The 15,365-nt window shown below is 35.9% G+C and overlaps 1 protein-coding gene and 1 pseudogene across 2 annotated transcripts; one reads left to right on the forward strand and one right to left on the reverse strand.

Annotated features, from left to right (window-relative positions):
- The first annotated feature begins 5,199 nt into the window (after positions 1–5,199).
- LOC125873952 (uncharacterized mitochondrial protein AtMg00810-like) lies at positions 5,200–6,539 on the forward strand (annotated as a pseudogene).
- A 1,041-nt stretch (positions 6,540–7,580) lies between these two features.
- LOC125872897 (uncharacterized) lies at positions 7,581–14,953 on the reverse strand. 2 transcript variants are annotated; one of them, XM_049553692.1, is made up of 9 exons: positions 14,607–14,953; positions 12,903–13,107; positions 12,718–12,808; positions 11,874–12,019; positions 11,288–11,531; positions 10,400–10,504; positions 10,136–10,318; positions 9,180–9,381; positions 7,581–8,258 (listed from the first exon to the last, which is right to left on the reverse strand). In XM_049553692.1, exons 1-9 carry the CDS (start codon positions 14,755–14,757, stop codon positions 7,771–7,773), a joined length of 1,815 nt encoding a protein of 604 aa, XP_049409649.1. In that variant the 5' UTR covers positions 14,758–14,953; the 3' UTR covers positions 7,581–7,770. The 2 variants fall into 2 exon arrangements, with proteins under 2 accessions (XP_049409649.1, XP_049409650.1); XM_049553693.1 differs by lacking the exon at positions 14,607–14,953 and having other exon boundaries at positions 12,718–12,823; positions 12,903–13,067.
- Between the last annotated feature and the right edge of the window lie 412 nt (positions 14,954–15,365).

The raw sequence follows: 15,365 nt of genomic DNA on the forward strand, positions 1-15,365 counted from the left end.
AGTAAAATTATCCGCGCTTCGCACGGAAATTTAATATCACAGAATTTATAAAATAATACTTATAATCTATCAGTCATTAAAACTAAAACACTATATTATCTTACATACATAGTAACGTACATTAATAATGTAAAGGAAAGTAATAATTATAACATCTCATCATTTATCCTTCCATCAATCATCTTTATTTGATTTTGTAATTTATCCTTTTGCCTCCAAGAAGTGTTACTATTTGATATTTTTGGGAAATTAGATGAACATTCACATGAGATATTATATTTTCTAATAAATAATATTTATATGTAATAACTAATACTTATAACAATAACTTTGCAGAAACATAAACAACAAAGTTTAAAACATGTACTAAAACAACCATTAATATCATAAGCATAAATTAATTACTGTAAAAATAAAATCAGGATCTATAACAATAGAATGAAAGAGAAACGAAAAAATTGAGTCCACTCAATGCACAGTGTCCCCTTAAGAAAATTATTCTCCTCTAGTACCCGATGTTTAATGGAATAGATCCTCTTAGGATGGAACGATTTTATTCACAAGTATATTGATACAAAAACAATAGTGTCAGTGAGCAACTCAACAAGAGCAAAGTACTCGAATATTTAATTGTGCATAAGAAGGAAGAAGAAAAAGTTCAGAATTTTTCGTTGATTTGAAATGATAGGAAATCCCTATATTTATAGACAACAAAAGATAGTGTGAACAAATTCTTATTGTGCCTTATCAGAAATGTCAGAACTCTTTGGAAAAGTTACAACCCTTCGAAAAGGTCAGAACCTTTCATAAAAGTCGTAACTTGTCATAAAAGTCGCAACTATTCATAAAAGTCACAACTTTTCATAAAAGTTACATCATTTCATGAAAGGGGATGACTATTTTTTGGTAAGTCTACATAAAAGTCGCTACTCTTCATAAAAGTCACAACTTTTCATACAAGTCACATTTTTTCATGAAAGGGGAAGGCTATTTTTAGAAATAAATAAATTTAAAAGGAAATTATAGCTTGTGATGGCGCCACATAGGCGGGCCTAGGTTCTCTTTTATATAAATATATGATAGGATTGAGAATTGTTTTGGCTAACTTTAATTCTTAATTTTAATTTAATAACGCACCAAACTAACAAATAAAAAAAAGGAATAATCTAACTAGTGATTTGGTATTGAGAGAACGAAACCATAATTGATTTGATATGATAAAATGAATTAAATTAACTCGACATTATATACATGTATTTTAAAAAATTATTCAATACATAATTTATTTTTTTATAATCTACTTTATAAATATATCTTTTACTTTGTCATAATAGAACGTGTTTAACGCCATGTACCAATCCATAATCTATGAAGCCTAGCAAAACTAAATATTTTTTGGGAATTTACACAAATCTCATAGTGTTAAGAGTTAATTACATCTTATTACTATTCCTTTCCAAATTCCAAGAATTTCCTAAATTTGGAGGAATCCGGTTATATCCCAAAACGTTCCGACACATCGCGTTCCAGTTTCAAATATATCGCCAAACATCCCGACACATCACGTATCGTTTCAAATACATCATTCAACGTCCCGATATATCACTAAAGTGATGTATCTGCATAATGTGATTTATCCGAGAATAGGGGAGAATAAAGATTTTTGTAATTTTTTCAAATGGTTAGGAATTTTAAAGAATATTATAAAATAATTTGTGTATTTAATATTGTTATTAAATGAAACTATTACACTTTTTTCCTTGTTCAACTTCTCTAATGGATGTTTGATATGATTTTTTTTCTTTTTTTTGTGGCATTGTGTTGAGGAATTGACGAAATGCACAACAAAACTGTGAAGATATTTTCCTTTATTCAGTTAATTAATAGTTGGTTAAATAGTTAGTTAGCTGATGTTAGTTTGTTATATTTCAAGTTAGTTAGTTAGAATCTTAGCTGGCAACTTAACTCATCAATTAGTGGGTCTATATAAACAGATACTTGTACATGTATATTGAATTGAATCAATTGAGAAAAGCTTCCACAAATTACTCTCTCTGTCTTCTTCTTCATTACTTTGATATGGTATCAGAGCCATTTTGAGCTCAGTTTACGTCTGAAACTAACAATTCACCATTGATGCCGACTTTATCCATGGCGGATGGAATCAATTCAGTAACAGATCCAGCGGCTGGATTAGGATCTGTAGCACTTATTGATTATCATCATCCTTTGTATCTAAGTGTGTCTGATGGACCAGGTTCATTGCCAGTAGGGATACAACTTGTTGGAAGAGAGAACTACATGTTGTGGACTCGAGCAATGAAGATCGCACTTATAGGAAAAAACAAATTGGGTTTCATTGATGAATCGATCGCTAGATCAACATATGGATCTGCTTTTGAACATCTTTGGGATCGTTGTAATGCTATTGTTGTCTCGTGGTTGACAGGAAATGTTAGTCGCGATCTACTGAGTGGTATTCTATTTCGATCAGATGCGCATCTGATCTGGAAGGAACTTGAAGAAAGGTTTAACAAGATCAATGGATCAAGGTTGTATGCGCTACACAAGGAAATCTTCACACTAACACAGGGGACACATCCCGTCTCTGTTTTCTATTGTAAGCTCAAGGATCTATGGGATGAGTATGATTCGATGATGCCTCCTCCTGCATACAATTGTGAGAAATCGAAGGAGTACCTTGCTCAACTTCAATACCAAAGGCTGCTACAATTCCTGATGGGGCTGAATGATAGTTACAATCAGGCTCGAAGACAAATTCTCTTGAAGTCAAAAATGTTGAGTGTTAACCAGGCATATGCCTTAATTTTGCAGGATGAAAGTCAAAAACTAGCTGCTATCAATACATCCACTTCACAAGAAGCTGGATCAGCTGTTTTTTTCACCTAAAAAAACTCAAAATCTAAGAAGAAGAATTGGAACTCTGTTTGCGATTTTTGTCACATGAAAGGACATTTGAGGGAAGACTGTTTCAAATTAATGAAGTGTGATCACTGTGGAAAGACATGGCACTTAATTGGGAAATACTACCAGCTGATAAGATATCATGTTGATTACAAACTTAAAGGGAAAAATGTTCACAAGCTAACCTTGTTAATGTTCAGCAGGAAGGGCAGATGACTATCTCTGAAGATCAATACAAGGAATATGCCCTATGGAAGAAAATAAGGGACAAGGCTCCAATGTCTAAGGCTAGTGCCAACATGACAGATAAGTGTTTCACAGACTTACACACTAGTTAGATAGTAGACTCTGGAGCATTTAATCATATAACTGGGAATAAACATATATTAGTGCATGATGGTATAGTAGGTAATGCAGGAAGTGTACAGTTACCTACTGGAGAATCTGCTAAAATCAGTCACACTGGAAATTATTCACTATTAGGAGGTGATTCTCTTAAAGATGTTCTCTGTGTGCCTACTTTTAAGCTCAACCTGATGTCAGTTTCAAAAGTGACAAAAGATATGAACTGTTGTGTTAAGTTCTACCCTGAACACTGTGTGTTTTAGGATCTTTGCATTGGGAGAGTAAAGGTGACTGGTAGGGAGAAAGATGGACTTTACATACTGAACACACGAAACAATGACCATTCCATGACGGAAGGGAAGTCCATGACTGTATCTAGACCACTTCCTGATCTATGGCATAGAAGGCAAGGACATGCTCTCAAGGCAGTTTTAAGAAGAATTCATGTTTTTCATAATCTCACTTCTTTTCAATTACAGCATTGTGATGTTTGTCCCTTATTTAGACAAACAAGGTTGCCTTTTCTTGTTAGTAGTAGTAGTACTGCAGATGCTTTTCATTTGATTCATTTGGATGTATGGGGACATTATCATGTTGAAACTCATAATGGTATGAAATACTTTCTCACTTTGGTTGATGATCACACTAGATAGACTTGGATTTTTTTTTCTTCGATTGAAGTCTGATGTTTCTACCATTCTTAAAACCTTTATCAATATGGTTGCCACTCAATTTGGGAAAAACATTAAGTCCTTTAGATCAAACAATGGTTCAGAGTTCTTTAACCAATCTTGTTCCAATCTATTTCAACAAAATGATATTATTCATCAAAGCTCATGCCCTTATACTCCTCAACAGAATGGAGTGGTGGAAAGGAAGCCTAAGCATATACTAGAAACTGCTAGAGCAATCAGATTTCAGTCATGTTTACCATTGAATTTTTGGGGTCACTATATTGAAGCAGTTATTTATGTCATTAATAGAATACCCTCCTCAGTGCTACAAAATAGATCACCTTTTGAACTGCTACATGGTCATGATCCTTCTCTAGCTCTCATGAGGATGATTGGATGTCTTTGTTATGCCTCTGCTCTACCTAGACAAGATAAGTTTGCCCCTAGAGCTATCAAGTCAATTATGCTAGGCTATGTTGCTCATCAAAAAGGATATAGGCTGTATAATTTGGTTACTAAGTCCATTTTCATCAGTAAGGATGTGATATTCTATAAGGACATTTTTCCCTTTTCTCAACCATCTTCAGTCCTACCTGTGTTTGGTTCTGTTGCAAAGCCCTCCGATGGCTATTCTCAGCTTCTTCCTATTTGTATTACTCCAATAGGAGCACATGACCTACCTCCTGATGACCAGCATATTGAAATAGATATTGTTGACAGTGGTGTTGATAGTGCTATAGCTACTGAAAGTCATGAGTCTGACCCTTCCCTATTCCCTACATGGAGGTGATGCTGATGAGCCTTTTCCTGCCCCTCATTCAGCACCTCTAAGGAAGTCCACAAGACAATCTAAACCTCCCACATGGATGCAAGACTATGTGAGTAAGCCATCAAGGGCTCATGCTTGTATTTATCCTCTTTCTGTTGTGTTGGGATACACAAAATTGAGTTCTAAGTATCAGGCTTATCTTGCTCAAATGTCTTCTGATAATGAACCTACATCTTTCAAGGAGGCTGCAATGATCCTAGATGGGTAGAGGCAATGCAGTCTGAGATAAAAGCTTTAGAGGAAAATTCCACTTGGATTGTTGTTGATCTTCCACCATGCAAGAAGGCTATTGGTTGTAAATTGGTCTATAAGATCAAATATAAATCTACAGGAGAAGTGGAAAGGTTTAAAGCCAGATTAGTTGCCAAAGGTTACAATCAAAAGGAAAGGCTTGACTATCAAGAAACTTTTTCACCAGTGGTGAAAATGGTGATTGTGAGGACAATGATTGCTATATTGCTGCTATGCAAAGGTGGGACATTCATCAAATGGATGTCTATAATGCATTCTTAAAGGGGACCTACATGAAGAGGTATACATGGACCTGCCTTTAGGTTTTGCTGGTGACAAAGGGCATCAAGTTTGCAAATTGTCAAAGTCACTATATGGCCTTAAACAAGCATCTCGATAATGGAATATCAAGTTAACCACTGCTTTGACCAGTTCAGGGTTCATTCAGAGTCAGTTGGACTATTTTCTATTTACTAAGAAGTCTGGCCCTCACATTGTCATTGTTTTAGTCTATGTTGATGATTTGTTGATCACTGGAAGTGATAGAGATTTAATACAAGCAACTAAAGACCATTTACAGCTCAGTTTCAAGATCAAGGATTTGGGAGACTTGAAATATTTTCTTGGCATTGAATTTGCCAGAAACAAAGATGGAATTTTAATGCATCAACGGAAATATGTTGTTGAACTTATCAGTGACTTAGGCTTCACTGGTGCCAAACCATTTCAAACACCATTGGAAGTAAATAAGAAGCTCACTTCTTTTGAGTCTGATCAACATATGCATGATGATACATATCATTTGTTAAGTAATCTAGGTGAATATCAAAGATTAATAGGCAGACTTCTCTACTTGACTATCACTCGACCAGACATTGCCTTTGCAGTACAATGTCTCAGTCAGTATATGCATTCTCCTAAAGTCTCTCACATGGTTGTTGCAACAAGGGTTATCAAATACATCAAACAATCTCCAGGTCTGGGTGTGTTTATGTCTGCCCATGCTTCTCCTTGTCTCGCTGCCTATTGTGATGCTGATTGGGCATCTTGTATCAGTACAAGAAAGTCAGTTACTGGTTTCTTACTCAAGCTTGGTGATTCTCCTATCTCCTGGAAATCAAAGAAACAATCAACCATTTCTCAAAGCTCGGCTGAGGCTGAATATAGAAGCCTAGCTTCTACTGTAGCTGAAGTGGTCTGGCTCACTGGTTTGCTCAAAGAACTTGGAGTCAATTTTCCTGGCCCTGTGTCTATGTTTTGTGACAGTAAATCATCTATACAAATTGCTACTAATCCTGTTTTCCATGAGCGTATAAAGCACATTGACATTGCTCATCTGAGAAAAAGTGTAGCTTGGCCTAGTGAAATTGATCCATATTTCCACTAGTGAACAACAAGCTGACATTTTCACTAAAGGTCTTAGTGTTCCTTAGCATACTTATTTGGTATCCAAGCTAGGCATGAAGAACATCTTCATGGCTCCTAGCTTGAGGGGGGATGTTGAGGAATTGACGAAATGCACAACAACACTATGAAGATATTTCCCTTTATTCAGTTAATTAATAGTTGGTTAAATAGTTAGTTAGCTGATGTTAGTTTGTTATATTTCAAGTTAGTTAGTTAGAATCTTAGCTGACAACTTAACTCATCAATTAGTAGGTCTATATAAACAGATACTTGTACTTGTACATGTATATTGAATTGAATCAATTGAGAAAAGCTTCCACAAATTACTCTCTGTGTCTTCTTCTTCATTACTTTGATACATTGTGATCAATAATGCTTTGTGAAATTGATTGCCATCAAACAAATTTTATTGGAAGATACATCATATCGAACAATTTTTAAAAATTGGAAAAAAAATACTGAAAACGAAAAACTAACTTTTATTGNNCTCAGCATACTTATTTGGTATCCAAGCTAGGCATGAAGAACATCTGCATGGCTCCTAGCTTGAGGGTGGATGTTGAGGAATTGACGAAATGCACAACAACACTGTGAAGATATTTCCCTTTATTCAGTTAATTAATAGTTGGTTAAATAGTTAGTTAGCTGATGTTAGTTTGTTATATTTCAAGTTAGTTAGTTAGAATCTTAGCTGACCACTTAACTCATCAATTAGTAGGTCTATATAAACAGATACTTGTACATGTATATTGAATTGAATCAATTGAGAAAAGCTTCCACAAATTACTCTCTCTGTCTTCTTCTTCATTACTTTGATACATTGTGATCAATAATGCTTTGTGAAATTGATTACAATCAATCAAATTTTATTGGAAGATACATCATATCGAACAATTTTTAAAAATTGGAAAAAAAATACTGAAAACGAAAAACTAACTTTTATTGATTTAGTTTGATAAATGAAAAATCGAAACCAATCCAACCTATCTACACTCTAATTAAAATTACTAAATCATGTACACTCAATATATAATTCATGTATACCGAGTAGAAAAGTAAATACTTAATTAATTCGACCAGTTAGTGTGAAGTACCCATTTTCATTTTGTTAAAGACACCTTCTCCTTGAATGACATAATAACATTATTCAATAACTCAGGTTAACATATGGTAATAATAGTACAAAATAATTATTTGGACTTAATGTAACATCATATGCCAGAGACCAAATGGTACAAGTACATAAGAGGTTGCATAAAGCCAATCTCCGGGAACAGTGAAGCTTCATAGAGTCTTTCTGATAGTCCGCATCTTCATAGACATGTCTATTTCACTAAACCTCTTTTCGACACATCTCGTCTAGAGCACCTTGTTTTTACTAGTTAATCCATAGCCGAATGGAAAGAGAGGTTCATATGAGTTCTGTTCCTGATGCAGGGGTAATTGATCTACACTTTTAAACCATGTCATAGGGAGCCTTCCATGGAATTCAAAATCTCCGAAAATGACATCAGTGATACCAGTTCCTTCAGTGCCCGGCAACCAAGCAGCAACGAAGGCGTCCATTTTCTCCAGAATTGAAGGCTCTATATATAAAGGCCTTCCGGAGATCAATATCACCAACGTTGGAACTCTGTCTGCAACCAAGCTTATTAGTTCTTCTCCGCCAAGAGGAATTCTGAGGTCTTGGCTGTCTCCACCGCTTTCGCAATAGGGAGGTTCACCAACAACTACAATTGAATAAGAGAAGTCTTGACTCGCAAAGGTGTCTGCTGACGGATTTTCCTCATATACCAGTTCTGTTTCCCCTCCAACAGCATCTTTAATAGCTTCCAGAATAGTTGTACCTACAACAAATTATCGTTTTAACTAGTAAATGATCCATGATTAATAGTGGTAAACTATAGTTCAGAGATGGGCTACTTAACCTTCTAAATTATCTTACCGGAGGATTTCAGTAAGACATGCATGCATTATACTATCATCAGCCTGTTGAGAAAACTGAGCTCATTGTCAAAAGGACCCAACGCACGTCTAATCCCAATCCTCGTCTTTATTGAGGTTCCTAAGGGCAGCCAAGTGCACTAACTTCTGTTTTGAGCATGGTCCGCAGAAGGACCGGACTACACGGGTCTATTGAGGTTCCTAGTACATCAAGATCTTTGCGCAAGGCTTACAAGAGTACTCACTAGCTTACATATATCTATATGTCATACAAAATTATGCTATCAGCTGGCGATATCAAGCATTTTATGACATTGTAGCTTAAGATTTCTTGCGAGAAAACAATCAAACATACAGGGTTTTACAAATCACCCACAAGAAATGGAAGCGAAACTCTTGAGATATTGTTCCTAACCTTAACTTGTGGTAAATTTTGAAACCATGTAAGAAAGAAGGAAAGAAAGATGCTACTCTAAACTAGAATGCTCTGGTTGTATGAAAGACTACCAAATACCCCAGGAAGTAAGTAACAACTGATGCCATCTTTCCATTACTCTCTTTGTTTCATTTAATATGGTGGTGCTTGGCTGGGCACAAAGTTTAAGAAAAACAAAAGACTTTCTATGCATACCAAAAGTACCCATAAAACTCGTGAACTAAAACATGTCAAATATTTCTGTATCTATAGGAGTATGTCACTAAGAGTAAGATGGGGAACTTAAAAGTTAATGAGTTTTCACAATATAGAAAGGTGACATTGTTTTTTTAATGTAGTAAATATGAAAGAGTGTCATATAAACTAGAGCAGAGGAAGCATTACTTACCAATTGTGATTCTTCCGCCCATTCCTTCCCATGTTTTAGTCCACCCTCCGCATTGAAATCCAAGATCGTCAGCATGTTTTCCTGCTACAAGAATTCTCTTTGCCTTCCTATCTAGCGGAAGAAATGGTTTTGTTACATCCTTTCCATTCTTTAGAAGAACCAGTGATTTGCGAACTGCTTCACGTGCTAATTCACGATGTTGCTGAAACAATTATCAGAATGGTAAAAACTACTATGAAGCTCTGCACTGATACATGCACATAACTACTCTCTCTCTCCTACATTCTTTAAAATGTATAATTTTACCAAACAAACAGAATTAGCAGTATATACATTGTAAAAACAGGTAAAACAGTTTGCCAACTCACATAATTTAACTTTTGTAAGGGCAATGCAAAGCTATGTTGCTCAGACTCGGGTGTGGGTACCCCATACGAGTGTGCATCTAGAGGTCGGACTCTTCGTCACAGAACTTTTAGGATTTGGGGGTATGAATCCGAGAGCAGATACGGGAAGTGGGATACGGCCAATAAACGCATATTTCTACACTATATAAAGTATATATTTCGATTAATTAAAGGTATTGAATTAAAGCTAATAAAATTTAATTCTTTATAAACACTTAATGTGTTAATCATAAGAGATCTCATGAAATAGCCAATCAATCTATCCTTCTCGGGCATAGATGTAGTCAAAGCATCCAATATGAGTTGACCAAATCCCGTGTGGATCCCACACCCACACCAATGTCACGTCAACAGGGGGGCAGCAATCATTTTGAAAAGTCCGTGCAACATAGATGCAAAGAAGATGTTCACTTTGATGTCGAGACAAAAAGCAGAATAGTTGCGATAGTAGGTCAAACAAATAAAACTTATGAAGGTCTTATTTAATGTCAAATTTCAAGATAAATATTTTGACACTATCTGTCAAAATAAAGGACAAGATGGACTTACATTACAACCAACAGTATCCAACAATGACCTATCACTCAAAGGGTTCTCAAAAGCTCCGGAAACAAACTTAACTCTCAGGATCCTTTCAACAGCATCATCAATTCTGGTCATTGGAATCTCCCCAGATTCCACAAGATATTTCAAATGATCGAGAAATAATTGATACCGAAAAGGAACCATCACCTGCAAAAAGTTTAACAGACAGTAAGAACAGAAATAACTCATGCAAAGACAGAATAACTCTTAAAACATGGTTTTATGTACCATGTCAATCCCTGCATTGACTGCTGCCAAAATACTTTGGTCATAGTTAGATCCATGAGGATGGAAAAATCGGTCAAGTCCTTCGGAATCAGAAATAACAAAGCCCTACAAGAGTTAGCATTCAGATTCTTGCAGCGTATGTGATCTTTAAGCCAATCATATTCTAACAACTTGACAAACAAATAGAACATTAGTGCATAGCATTTCATTCAAATCGAGGAAAAATATAAATAACCAAATTCCATGCAACCAGATTCAAACTAAAGAGAGACATCGTTTCTCTCATCCCCTTACCTTACCATTTCTTTTCTTTTTTTGGTTTCCCACCCAGTGTCCAGTACCCAACTAAATCCGGATTCGCGCCGGGAAGTCCCACATTGGGGTAAAGCGCTCCCTAACAAAGGCGACTCCATACCCAAGGGGACTCGAACCCGAGACCTCTTGGTTAACGATGAAGGAGTAATTACCACTCTCATCCCCTTACCTACTCCTTCATAAGTTGAAGCAAAAACATTGAAACAAGTTTTTACACTTTCGGCTTGGTGACGTTTTAACCAAGTAGAACCAACTCCAAGCCACATGAACTTTTCCAGCTCTTTGCTAAGAGAATCTTTTGTGTTTGCTGAATACGAAGTCCAAAACATGTTTGGGCTTCAAACCAAAATTTGATTAGTTTTCTACATTGTTTTTAAAGAACAATACCGAGTAAAAATGGGCCCTGAAACTCAGCTTTTTCGAACCGCAATATGTTCAATCACTTCCCCTACTATGCATGGTAGGAAATGAGAAAAGCATCTGACAATCTAGAGGATTTTTATGTTGAACTAATGGTCCAAAATTTGGACTCCAAATGAACCATAGAGCATTAAGAGAACAGGCAATCCTTACCTTAAATCCGAGCTTCCCTTTCAAAACTTCAGTAAGAAGGAAGTGGCTAGAATGCAGGTGGCTTCCATTCCATTTAGAGTAGGATGCCATTACTGTGCAAACTCCCTGAGAAATACAGTCAATATAAGGGGCAATATGTATTCTCTCTAGATCATCATACGATGATATGGTATTTCCCTCATTTATACCTCGGTCAGTACCCCCATCTCCAACAAAGTGCTTTGCACAGGCAACAACCTTGTCTCTGGAGTAAAATTCATCAATCAGTCCAAAGAGATCCTTGCCATTAGGAGAACAAATAATACAAAAGTAGAAAGCTATAGAAATATCTGACAAATGATCAACAATAAGGTAGTAATAGCTAAGACACGCTTTTCAACACTGATTTTTTATTTTCAACTGTAGCTATGCTTCTACTTTCCCTTCCCTAATGACTTTTCTTCTGAAAATTGCAACATGTGGAATAGCATTTGAATGCACATAAGACTTAAGAGTATAGGTTGTAAAATACAAGAGAAATACATTTTTTATATATTCAGAGAAGCGTACAAAATTTTGGAATTTGTTTTATGGCAACTTCTACTACCTTCCAGCTAGAAAAGGATAGTTTTGGGGGTATCCAGGAGATGGTTGCCCTTGCAAGCCTGTGACAATTGAGGTCATCTTCCTAATAAGTTCGGTGTCTTCTCCATAACTCTCATAGCATCTTCCCCACCTGGGATCTCTACATACCTGTTTCACATTATTTAAATGAAGTCAAGATGCCTCAAGACAATAGAGTTATAAAGAGATAACAACTAGAGAGATATTGCTTAGCACCAGCTTGGTACTACGTAGTTTCTCTTTATCAATATACACGCTGCTTACCTTCTCAAACAAACAAACAAAAAACAAGTACTACTTCTAGAGAGATAGCAGTTACGAGGGACTGGGAACATAACAATCTTAACCAAGAATTTCCAAAAAGAAAAACGACAAATCATGTTTTTCTTGTCTCAGTTACCAACATACTACTCCCTTTGTCTCAATTTGTTTGTCCTACTTTTCTTTTTAGTCCGTTTCAAAAAGAAAGTATCTTTTCTTTTTTGGCAACTCTTTCATTTTCACTTTCCACATGGCATGTTTAAGACCACGAGATTAAAGGACATTTTGGTGCATTCTATATATCTTTAGCTCAAGACCACAAGATTCAAAAGTCTTCTCAACTTTCTTAAACTCAATGCCAAGTTAAAACTTGACAAATAATTTGTAACGGAAGGACTAATTAAGAATTCAAATTATAAACTTTGATGTGATACTTAGGAGAATCCTTTTTCTATCTTGCTCTAAGTGTATATATGTCCAACGTCTCATGTTTCCTTTACTTTATTCATCCATGAAATTGACCTAATACAAAGACAATAAAGGGACAAGTAACACGTTCAACTTACAGCAACACAGGGAGCAAAAGTATAGTTAATGCCACAAGCCCTGACTTCAAGAGCAGTCACAATCCCAATCTTCTGAACCAAATCTGCATCTCTGCTCGACATTTATCTAATTTAGGTCTTGATCTTAAATATCAGCTATCAATAAGAAATTGGTAATAAAGATCAAAGGTTGACATTAATTCAACCTGGTGGCTCCAAGGCCCACATTTTGTGGAAAAATGGTAGCACCATAAACATTGTTATTGCCATGAATAGCGTCAACTCCATAAAGAAGCGGAATCCCAAGCCGTGATTCCAGCGCAGCCTTTTGAAATCCGTCAACCATATATGCCCAAGCTTCCGATGGGGCATCCTCAAATGGTGCACTGCCTCCAACACTGAGTATACTCCCTGCGCCACGAAAACAGGTTCAAATAAATTTCAGCCAAGAAATTTGTCACAATTCCAGAACATCTTAGGCCCGGGAATAGAATCCTCTATACCTGTTCCTCTCCATTTAGGTCCAATTCGTCTTATAAGTGTTCTCAAAGTACCAATCTTATCCTAAATACATAGCTAGTTTAATACCAACCAGTTAGTATCACCTAAAAGAGTCATTTATATGCATTCCACTTTATTCAGTTCATTTCATTTCAATTCAAAATAAAAGATTCTCTGAATCTCACACTTGTCCCTCTACATGAATAACTAGCTTAACCCAACTAATTAGGATCACCTAAATGAATTCTATATACCCGTCCACTCTATTCAAGTCCACTTCATTCCAATGCTAAATAAGGGGTTAACTAAATCTCATACTTACCCAACTAGTTAGAACCACCTTACTTTTATAAGGCAGTTACAACAACAACATACCAAATGTAATCCCACCAAGTGGGATCTGGGGAGGGTAGAGTGTGCTCAGACCTTACCCTACCTCATAGAGATAGAGAGGTTGTTTCCGATAAACGCTTAAATAAAGCCTGCCAAACAGTTTGCAAACAGAGATACATGCTTATAAGACAGTTAGTAATGCCTAAATGAATCAATTTATGAGGAATCATTCTATACATGGGCATGTAAAAAGATATTTGCACAATCAGGTCATTGCATGTAACTCTACTTAATAATCATTCATCGGTAACCTATGACAAATGGTAAGCAACCCAATGTAACAGGTTAAATTACCCTGATTGTGTAAAAATCCTTTACCTCGTCAGTGTATATAACTTAAACCCATTATGTATCTCAATTCTTCTCTATCCAGGTTGATTTCATTCCAATACTAAATAAAGTGCTTTAAATATCACACTTATATCTACACCAACAACTCATTTAATCTATCACCTTAACTGGAGTGGACTTAGCACTTCGGGCCAAACTCAATAGCTTTTATCCAAATTTCGTTTTTGCCTGTTGAATATGTATAAATGACTAATTTAGAACTCAATACCTTAACAACAACAACATACCAAGTGAAATACCACTCATGGGGTCTAGGTAGAGTAGAGTGTAAGCATGCTTTATCACTACCTCGTGAAGATAGAGAGGTTGTTTCTGAAAGACCCTCGGCTCAAGCGCACCAATTTCAGATATACAATTCAGATATGAAGAAGAAGAAAACATAACACTAATAAGAGCAAAATAGTGCAGTAGCACAAACACAATTAACTAATGATGATAGACATCAAAAACTAGAACTACTAATACGGCTAGTACAACGACAGACACCAACAAGCCTAAACCCTTAAAAGCAAGGCACTTCTCAACTACCTTCTAACCTACAACTCATAAACTTAAATGAACTAAATTTCCCGAACTCATAACCTTCAAATCCCGACTCCACCTCAAAATCCATCAGTGCCATTCTATTTTTATTTTTTAGGGCAAAGAGGGAAAAAAAGGCATACCTATAGAAAGGTCAGTAATGACAGAGGGAGTGGCAACACTGCGTTCGATCTGAGTCATTTGGCCTATTTTTTCTTCAAGTGTCATCCGAGATAACAAATCTTTTACTCTTTCCTCAATAAGAGCTGATGGGTTCTTGTACACAAAATCCATTTCTGCTTATTACAAGTATTCAACAAAAAAGTTGAGATTTTTCTTGAATATTTGTGTTAATAGTAATTGGGAAAGAACTTAAAAGTGGGATTATTGAGAAATGAAGAAAATGGTGATAAGTGGAATAGCCATTAACGCTCTGTGCAAGTTAAACTTAGAAGATGAAGAAAGAAAGGAAGGTAGAGTGTCTCCAAATTGAAGTGAAAAGTGCACAGAAATACAAACATTTGTCTTTTAGGAAGAAACAAAATTACAAAGAAAGAATCTGTACACGTGTCCGAGAAAATTGTCCGTATTTCCGTATTAGTTGATCATTATATTAAGGGGAAAAGGACAAATATATCTTCGAACTATTGTAAATGACATGTAGATACCATCCGTCATACTTTTGGGACATTGGTGTCTCTGTCGTCCACAAATTAGAGCATATACACCGTTTATATTAACGGACATACACATGTCATAATCTTATCCACTAACCCGATATTTATTAAATATCGGATCGACGTATAAAATTGCACCACGTGTCCCTATTTAGTCTTCTGTTAGAGTGATGGCAGGAGCACCAATGTCCCAAACATATGACGGATGACATCTGCATACCATTT

Source organism: Solanum stenotomum, chromosome 8 (genome assembly GCF_019186545.1).
Source record: "Solanum stenotomum isolate F172 chromosome 8, ASM1918654v1, whole genome shotgun sequence".
NCBI lineage: Eukaryota > Viridiplantae > Streptophyta > Magnoliopsida > Solanales > Solanaceae > Solanum > Solanum stenotomum.

Excerpts from the sequence above, each read along its gene's own strand:
- LOC125872897 (XM_049553692.1), bottom strand. The coding sequence starts at position 14,757 with ATGGATTTTGTGTACAAGAACCCATCAGCTCTTATTGAGGAAAGAGTA. Across the intron at positions 13,108-14,606 it reads CATTACTGACCTTTCTATAG|GGAGTATACTCAGTGTTGGA; the intron begins GTATGCCTTTTT and ends TTCGTGGCGCAG. Across the intron at positions 9,382-10,135 it reads TGGATACTGTTGGTTGTAAT|CAACATCGTGAATTAGCACG; the intron begins GTAAGTCCATCT and ends TAATTGTTTCAG.